We start from the raw sequence: 8,953 nt of genomic DNA on the forward strand, positions 1-8,953 counted from the left end.
GTATTATAGTGATACTGGGATAATGTTTTGGCAGAGAACAGCATTTCCCTTGTGTTTGATTAACTGTCTGCTATAAAAAACCACAGAAAATAATTGTCTATCAGTTCTGTGTAAGTCTATGATGGAGCATTTATATATTACATATGAGATGACAAAGAAGGTGTAATATGTAAAAAGTTACATGAATATCACATCATTCTCTTCACCTCCAATCTGCTCATCCCATCATCACTCAAGAGATTCACTACCACATTCATGAAAATGAAAATATCCAGAGTACATAGGCCAGCAACTGTATGTACACAGAAATGGGTCTTCTTTAGAACATCTGTACAGTAACATCCTCAAGGATTACCTTAATTGCTTCACTGAATCTGTCTTAATGAACTTTCAGATTCTTATTTATTCTAGGATTCATTATTTTCTTCAACTCAGTTTAAGAATTACCGACTACCTTGTCGAGCCTCACAGTATTAGTCGCCTGCTGCACTGCATTTTTCTTTGAATTTCTCTGTGCTATTAATGAAGTAACCATCAACAAATTATTCCAAAGGCATTTATTTCTTTCTTGTATATGAATTAATAATAAAATCTTACCAAAAAATAGAACCACATTTTACTGAAATACACCATCTTATTCATACATCAAGCATTTTTCAATGTAAGCTAGAAAAATAGAAATTTCATCTTGGACCCATATAATATTCTTGCCATACTGCCTAGAAAATGATGTTAAAATAAATATTTTTTCCTCGAAAAGTGAAAGTGCACATTGCTTAACCAGACAAGCATAATAGTAACAAAAATAATTCAGTGCAAATTTGTAAAATAGGCATTCAGATTACCTTTCCTTTCATACAGGATTTTTATATAGTTAAAAGTTCAGCCTTTTCATATTCTGAAACAGAGTTGATCAGAATCAGTTGAAAAGAAATTTGAATAAGCTATTGCCTCTTAGAATTTAGTTTTCAGCAATGTCATAATAAACTCTCCTTGGAGCTCTCCTTTACTTGAAGTTAGGTAGAACTTGCCAGAGTGGATGTAAAATATTTCCTTCTTATCTAGAATGCTTTACAGAACATCTTGGTCATTTGCTGTCGGTGTCTGTGAACTGGGGTCACAGTTAGAATTTACAGAAGTACACAGTCACTATTTTCAAAATCCTGTCAATTATTAATTTTAAGAAGTTTTCTAGTAAAGACATAGATATTAATGGTAGTTTGATAAAAAGGTATTTAAGTTAAAACCATCAGACTGCATCTGATGCAGATCACTTAAGGATCTCATTAGCATCCATTTTCTGCATGTCTTACGTAGACCCATGTTGACATTTTGGTTGAGGCTCACTCCACAGAAAAGTGTCTCTTACATAAATAAAAAAAATTATAATTACATCTTTTTTACCTGAAGGATTATATAGATTTTGGTTTAGTTCCCAATACAAAATGTACATGTTACTTTATACATATTTATAAGGTTTCGATCCTTAGAATAAAACAAGTAAAATAAAAAATACAGCTTCTCCATCTGCCTTTCTGAACACACAACCTACCTGAAGCTTTAGCACTTAAAAGTCAGACTGTCTGCACGACTTGAGCTAGGTGACACCTTCTTTGGATAAAACCATGTAAACCAAACTCAATGAAGTTATTTCAAAAAACGTAAATGTCCTAAAAAAATAGAGTTCACATTTTTTTTCATTTTGGTTGATTCTATATTGGAAAATTGGACTTCTAGTCCAAAAAGGCCACTTTGCTAAATTTGGATAGATTCTGACAAAGAAAGAAGGAAAATGCATACAACATATTCTGCTATACAGCTTCTAAAACTTGTGATTATGTTCACTAAAATAATATATTCTATTAAAAATGAGTAGAAAAAAAAAAGGAAAATTCATAAAAAATCAAGTATTTAAGAGTTGCTCAAGGATGCTGTTGGTCTGACCTTGTAAAATACTTAGGCAGGTGCTTAATTTTAAGCATATGAGTCATTGTGCCAAGAGAGATTTTATGGTGAACACTAATGCACAAAAATTAGACTGGCTCTTCCACTTCAAGATAAGGGTGTATGTAAGTGCTTTTCTGGATATGGATCAGGATGCTCAGCACCTAACAAGACTTTAGGCGCTGATCCAGCAAAGCACTTATCTACACGAACAACAGTGCTGACTTCAGTATCACTGCTCATGTGCTTAACATTAGGCATGCTCATAAGTGCTTTCCTGGAAGGGCCCGATAGACCAATAGTGTATAAGCTATAAAATTTGAAGCAGTGTATGTTTAACACACTGCATATTTAACAATGTTAATCTGCTGAGATTTGCTTTTTCTTGGAACAGGGCATGTCTAATTTCAAGCGTTTATTTTCAGAAAATGTGTAAAAAAAGCCTTTAAAAGCAGCTTTGAGATTATGGCAAGTTAAAACAATATTAGTGAGTCTCCTTATGCTCCTTTCATTTCTTCTTTGCATGTCTTTTTGCAGGCATCTACAAAGGAAAGAGAAAACCCTAGTCATAAACATTATTCAAATAAGCATCCACCTGAAAACAAGTATCACTGAATTCTTACAGATTTCAGATCTGAATGCAAATTCTGCCAACTATGTCCCCCTTTCCATTGAAAATATTGAAATCACTAATTGCCACTTCTACAAATGGAACTAAGTTTATTACTTAAGACTGAAAATTATGTATATTTGATCCTTACATATCCCTAAGTCAGTGCTTGTATTTCCTTATTAAGTTTTCCATGCCCACTGATGTCAATCCATTTGCTATGTGAAGTCCAAAAAAGGGAAAATATAAGAGCTGCTTAATCCCAAAAATACAACTATAAAAGCATCACAACTCATCAGATATTTACATGAACATGTAGAGATGTCATGTTAACACAGAAAAAGAAATAAAGTAAGACCACGTTTCTATAATGGTGCTGGCATAGTGTTTCATACTATGTTAACCAAGAAGAAATAGCAAAGCAGCACTTCATAATGACCTACTGCTACTGCTGGCCAGGCAGAGTAACTATATTTAAATCCTCATTGTGGTAGGAAATATTGTTTTATGTACTTGGCACCATATGTTCTTCATAACTTCTTACAGCTACATGTTGAGGAAGTTTCAAAGTTACTTAATGTATTTCATGCTTTCCTAAAGGGAAAAGAGTTTTTGTTTTCACGTGAAAGCTCTAACGGCTTTTGGAAATGGCTTATTTTTTTTGTCATGCACAAATTCCTGTTCAACTAAAAGCAAGGTCACTAATAAAACCACTATTTTTGTAAGTTACAGCACAGCTGACAGCTAAAGTCGAGATGTGACACACTAAAGCACAATGCGTCTATGCACAGAGGAAGAACTCTAGAGCTAGTCCTTGAGTGCCGCAGCAGATGTGAAAGTCATAGTAAGAAAAAATAAAAACTGGTCGTCCAGATCAGAAGTCAGTACAAAGGCCTCTCATCTTTATTTGTTTTCCTCCTTCTTCTCAAATTCTGACCAGAGAAACTGGGATATTTTCTTAGAAGGTTCTTCAACAGTTCAGTCAGTGCGTTTCCAAAATTTATTTCACAAAACTTTTGAACTATTGAAAACCATACGCCTAAAAATAGCAGATTTAAATATCCTAAAGAGCTTCTACCATGTATATGTTCTACCTCATAGTTCCTGTTTCTAACTTAACCCTCTTCCATTCTTGGTTTTCCAAACAAACACCTATCCCATGCTTGTCTGCTTTCTCAGCATCTTCTAGTGCTCGGAATTGGCTTTCCATTAATAGATACACAACTCCTTTCTTCTACCAAAACACTCCCTTACATGTTGCTTAATGCATAGAACTGCTCCATTAACATGACAGTATGTGCCTTTCTTTTTCCATTTTTTTTTCCTCATAGTATTCATTATCTGACATTTCTAAGTGATGTTGAGGGGTTTCCTCAACAAATAAGCTGCTGGGCTAGGCTGAAAGTTTTCCAAAGTTTAACCCTTCCAGTTTATGACAATTGCTTATTCTGGGCTTATCACACCGTAGTTATTATCAGAAATAATTTTCCAGATATTCTCCTCTACCTGGAATTCTAACCGCTGACTTCCTCATATACAAACTATGTCCAAAACTTTAGAAACCCACCATTTTGAAAGGCATACAAACCCCAACAACTGCAAAACACACAGCAAGGCTTCTCATCCATTTCTGGCTGGAAGACAATGCCCTAGAGCTCTTTAACCTAACAGACAGCACTGGAATCCAAGGGTTGTAAAACACAGCAAGTAAGTCTGAAGTGGAAAAATGGCATAAGTTACTTAAAAGGAGAACCCCCTAATTTCTCTGAAACTCACATTAAGCTGAAGTAGCAACGAATGACATATTTTAGGAGTGTCTTTCAAAAACACACACTGTAGTTGATCCACAGCAATGACTCAGTAAAACAACTGGTGGACAAAAACGTGCTATGCAGAACTGGCTAGATCCGTACAAATGATCCCAGTGACTCCATTTCTTTTTCAATTCTGTGAATCAGGAAAGCTGCAACAACAGCTATCCCTCTAAATATACAGGAATACTCTGTAATGACTAAAGAACATAGAAAAGAGTCGGTAGGGTATTTTAAGCAACAGTCCTACCTTGTGCAAAACTTCATAAAACTAAACCTTATCTAAGACACTCACAATTTAAGCTTTTGAATCCAGCTCCAAATAGGCTTCTTAAAAAAAACCCACCCATTTTTGCCTTTAAATCAATATTTCCCTAATTATTTTCATAAGGACCTCCCGACCTTTGAACTAAACATAAAAATACCCCTATATTGCTATGTGCTAAGAGATTTATCATCTAAGCCAAAGAGATGCTGTAACTCTTTAAAGATTAAAATTTATACAACAGGAAAATACCAAAACCCCTTAAGAAATGTCCTGAAACCTAATCTAATTCTTGAAACATACAGCAAATACAACAAGCACAAGTTTGTTACACAAAGCACTTTATTGCATTACATGTACATTGACATTTATTGCAATTAGTTTCTAGCATATTGAAAACATCCCAAATCCCAACACAGACAATATCTTTGCCTCAATAAATTGCCACCAATGACAATGCATCAGCATTACATCAGCAGTCAGATTTGTGTCAAAATAAAAACGTAACAATGCCATCCCACTCTGGTGCAATACTGGGTAAAAAAATCCAGAAAATCTCAAAAAATAATGCTCCTTATGAATAAAAGAACTCATCAAAGGAGGGCACGTTTTCAGCCCAGCATGAAGTGTGACGGAGAAAATTCTCCGGTGGCCTTGACTGGGCTTGCTCTAGAAGAAGTATGGTACCATGCTAAGCTTTGCTTCTGAGCTCACCATGTTGAAGCAGCTAGGCCATCTTCCCGATGGAATTCCACCCAGGCTGGAATATCTGCATGCCTTGCCCCACTAAGGTACAAGAGCTCTGTGTCATGCTGCCTCTTCATCACACTCCACCACGTAACCAGACATACCCTGCATACACTATAGTAACAAAAAACCCCAGGGGACATCTTTAACTTAACATAAAAATAACCACTGTATTAAACTCTTTCAAGAACAAGTCTTTATTTTGATGTTTTAGGTTTGGAGCTGAAGAAGGTAGAAATGGATTTCATTCCACTCTTATCAACTTTGGCCAGAGCCTTCTGTGCTGCAGACAGCTTGGTATTTGCCTGTTAGTGAAATAATAAACAAAACCAGTTAAACAGCATCTCCACAGGGGGGGAATATACGCTACAAACTCCTAAATACAGAAGCTGAGCAAGAAGTTGAATCATTTTTTTTGTATATAACAGTAAAGATAATGTTTTACAGGCTTTGAATTGCAAGAGAAAAACCTTTAAAAACAAATTCGAGATTATTCAAACTGAAAAATACTTGTCATGAACTACTTAAAGTCAGACAAAGACAGAAAACCAATTACAGGGACAAGGAGGTGAAACATCTTTCCTTTCTGCAGAATAAGGTATCCCAAATCAAACGTTTACTTTGGGATAATCCCTGAGTGTACATTAAGAGGAATAATGCATGCAATATAACAGATGCATACAGTACCCTCCAACTCAATCTCATGATTATGCTGTCAGCAGGCTGAATTACGGACTTGCATTACAGATGATGAATAATTCACACTGATTTACTATCAAGGACTCTAGACACAGTGAAATAAAGGGAAAAGAGATGGAAGAACTAGGAATGAAGAAAGTAACTAACATTTGCAAAGCACTTTTGAGGCCATTGGGACTTCCCAGACTTTTACACCTAAAACACATTTTATGAGCCACATTTTATAGAGCTGACCTCTTTTCTTTCTTTTATTTTAAACATAACGTTTTAAATCTCTAGCTGTTTTCCCTATTAAGAAAACTTTGCATTGACCTTTCTTTATGATATTCCTCGGTCTGCAGGACTTCACAATTACAATACTTGGGATCAGCTAGATGGTTATGGATAGGATGGAGATACGCAGCAACAGTATGATTGCCTGTGTAACTCTACAAACAAAACCACTGCCAAAGTATTTAAAAAAGAGTAGTACACTGTACAGAGTCCAAGAGCTATCTTTTCTTTCCCAGATTCTCTCATCAATGTGCTTCATTACTTCAGAAGTAAATCATATTTAATGTTAAAATAAATTATTTTTCCTCAATTTATTTCTATATTTATGCTAAGTTCAAAAGCTATAGGTATATAATTGGGGAAGGGGGAAACATGCATATTTTAAACTATTTATCACCCTCACTGAGGAGGCAATCCTCTTACTTCAAAACTCAAATGTGCACTGAGTACAAAAAATTTGGGGGGCTTGGGGGGAGGAAGGAATGCATCTGTCACCAGCTGCTTTTCTTTGCAAAGGGATAATGAGTAGTCAGCATTAGTCTGAAGGTCACAAGACCAGCACAGTGGGCCTTTTTGGTTCCCGAAGGATTGGAGGAAGATTCATTTTCTTTCAATGTTCAGAGAAATAAGCCAGTACAAGCCTCACAACTCTGGCACACAAAGACAGGCTCTATTTCTTTTCACATCTCTGTTGCTCTCCTAGGAATAGTACAGTGGCAGGCACTGCTGGACTCAGATTTGAATTGGCCTCCAAACTTGCTTTGAAGCTGGCAATCAGTAAGTTCTGTGTTGATTTAACTTCATTAGGTTGACATAAGTAAGTGCACAAGCAATATTTCTACATAAAATAAAGCCTGTCTTAGCATCCCTTGGAATGTAAGTAAATGCTGCCATCTTTGTTTCTTTTTCAAGTAACTGAAATTTAACAGTTGCTATCACTAAGCCATAGGATTTCTCATCTAAAGATCTCAAAGAGCTTCGCAAACATTAGCTGAGCACCTTAACACGTGTTTAAGTCTGCGAGGTTCACTGGAATGTTCACTGGTCAAATACAGCCAAGCAGTAACAGTATAGAAGAGTTCAGAATGGGAAATTAAAACTGTCAAAGTCAAATTAAACCTGAATGCAAAGTTCAAGGAGATGTAAGATACAGATATCAGATAATTTTGTATTTGCTTTCCTCATGTGTTTTGGAAGAGAAAGTTAAGCACTCTGCGCTAATATCGGATATTAACCTATGCTTTAGCAAAACATGCATGAATGCAAGGCTTGCTTACCTTTTTGGTTTTCAGATTGTCGCTGTTGAGTTTAGTATAGTCTTCTTCTGGTTCCACAGGGACATCTGACAATTTCCTTCTCTGAAATGTTAGAGTGAGGAAGTTGCTCTGTCAACCACTTTTACGATGTACACACATGGAAGTTCAAAGCTTTGGTTTTATAATGTAACCATAGCACCAAAACAGGACTGGCAATCAACTGAAGAATCTGCAGCAAGAACGGTAGATTTCTCTTTGCAATCGTCTTCTTGACAAGTGAATATATACCACCTCTACAGCATTCAGAAGAGATCATTCATTGCCATGGGAAGCATTTTCTTCCTAGCCTTCTGAAGAATGACTTTCAGAAATGAGCCATGATAGTGACTTTGATGTCAGAGTCTATTTATACAACTTTATGGAGCAGCTGTTGAAAGTTACTGCCTAATAGTCAAGGAACCTAGACTCTGGTCCCCATGATCCCATGGAACTGTGCAGCAACTCCAGTGTTATTGATTGCTATCTGCCAACACAAGTGGATGATCATCTAGTCTACTATCAGTTTGTTCACAGTCTTTAGAATTAATTAGTTTCTACAGTTTGGTAACAGTGAAACACTGACATAGCACTGCTGACTACTTCATCACTTGAATCCAACAGTATATTAAGAAGTTTGACCCTGCCTGTGCTGTGTGCCTTCTACCTTCAGAAATAATGCAAGTGAACAATTCTTAGTACTTCACATGATCAGGCTGTAAAAATGAATATTTCTTTCCATAAACTGTGAGCATGTGTTTAGTTTAAAGGTGAAAACTTTCTGGTATGTTTCCAAAAGGGAAAAAAAAGTACATAGTATTTTACAGCACTGTATTTTTATTATTATTATATATCTGATATTACTATCCTGTCCTTAATATCCTGTGAAATCTAGACTGTGGCCTTCCTGGTTTTTGTGCCAAAGAGAGTGATTTTGCAAGCAACTTGGATGGTACCATACATTTTAAGATCCTGTTTTATTCATTTTGTTTATGGTGCTTGTGATACCTCTCTCTCCCCCTCCCTCTCTCTCTTTGGCACAGAAGCCAGGTCTGCAGCTTAGATTTCTCTGCTCTTAGAACCAGATCCAACTGCAGCCTTTTCTTTTGATTTCAATGGAATCTGGATCAGCTTCTCTAGGAGGCTGTTTACTGTGCTGTGATTACATTTTCAAATGACAATTTAATGAATAATCATTTTTCTCCTCTTTTTGGAATCTGATAAACAAGTTTTTAAAACTTACAACAAAAATGTTTGCATTTCAGCAAAACACTTGATGTTTAGTTGTAGCAAAGCCTACATGTTCTTTGTA

General features: G+C 36.0%; 1 protein-coding gene across 4 annotated transcripts in view; it reads right to left on the reverse strand.

The window, feature by feature from the left end:
- Positions 1–4,954: 4,954 nt before the first annotated feature.
- RNASEH2B (ribonuclease H2 subunit B) overlaps positions 4,955–8,953 on the reverse strand; it is a 37,963-nt gene continuing 33,964 nt past the window's right edge. For 3 of the 4 annotated variants that reach the window (XM_027648298.1, XM_027648290.1, XM_027648307.1), the window contains 2 exons: positions 7,627–7,707; positions 4,955–5,682 (listed from right to left, as the gene is read on the reverse strand). In XM_027648298.1, the coding sequence (XP_027504099.1) occupies positions 5,575–5,682; positions 7,627–7,707 (189 nt within the window). In that variant the 3' untranslated portion in view covers positions 4,955–5,574. The other variant, XM_027648317.1, reaches the window with a different exon arrangement.

This window comes from Corapipo altera, unplaced genomic scaffold (genome assembly GCF_003945725.1).
Source record: "Corapipo altera isolate COAL_440 unplaced genomic scaffold, ASM394572v1 0, whole genome shotgun sequence".
Classification (NCBI taxonomy): domain Eukaryota; kingdom Metazoa; phylum Chordata; class Aves; order Passeriformes; family Pipridae; genus Corapipo; species Corapipo altera.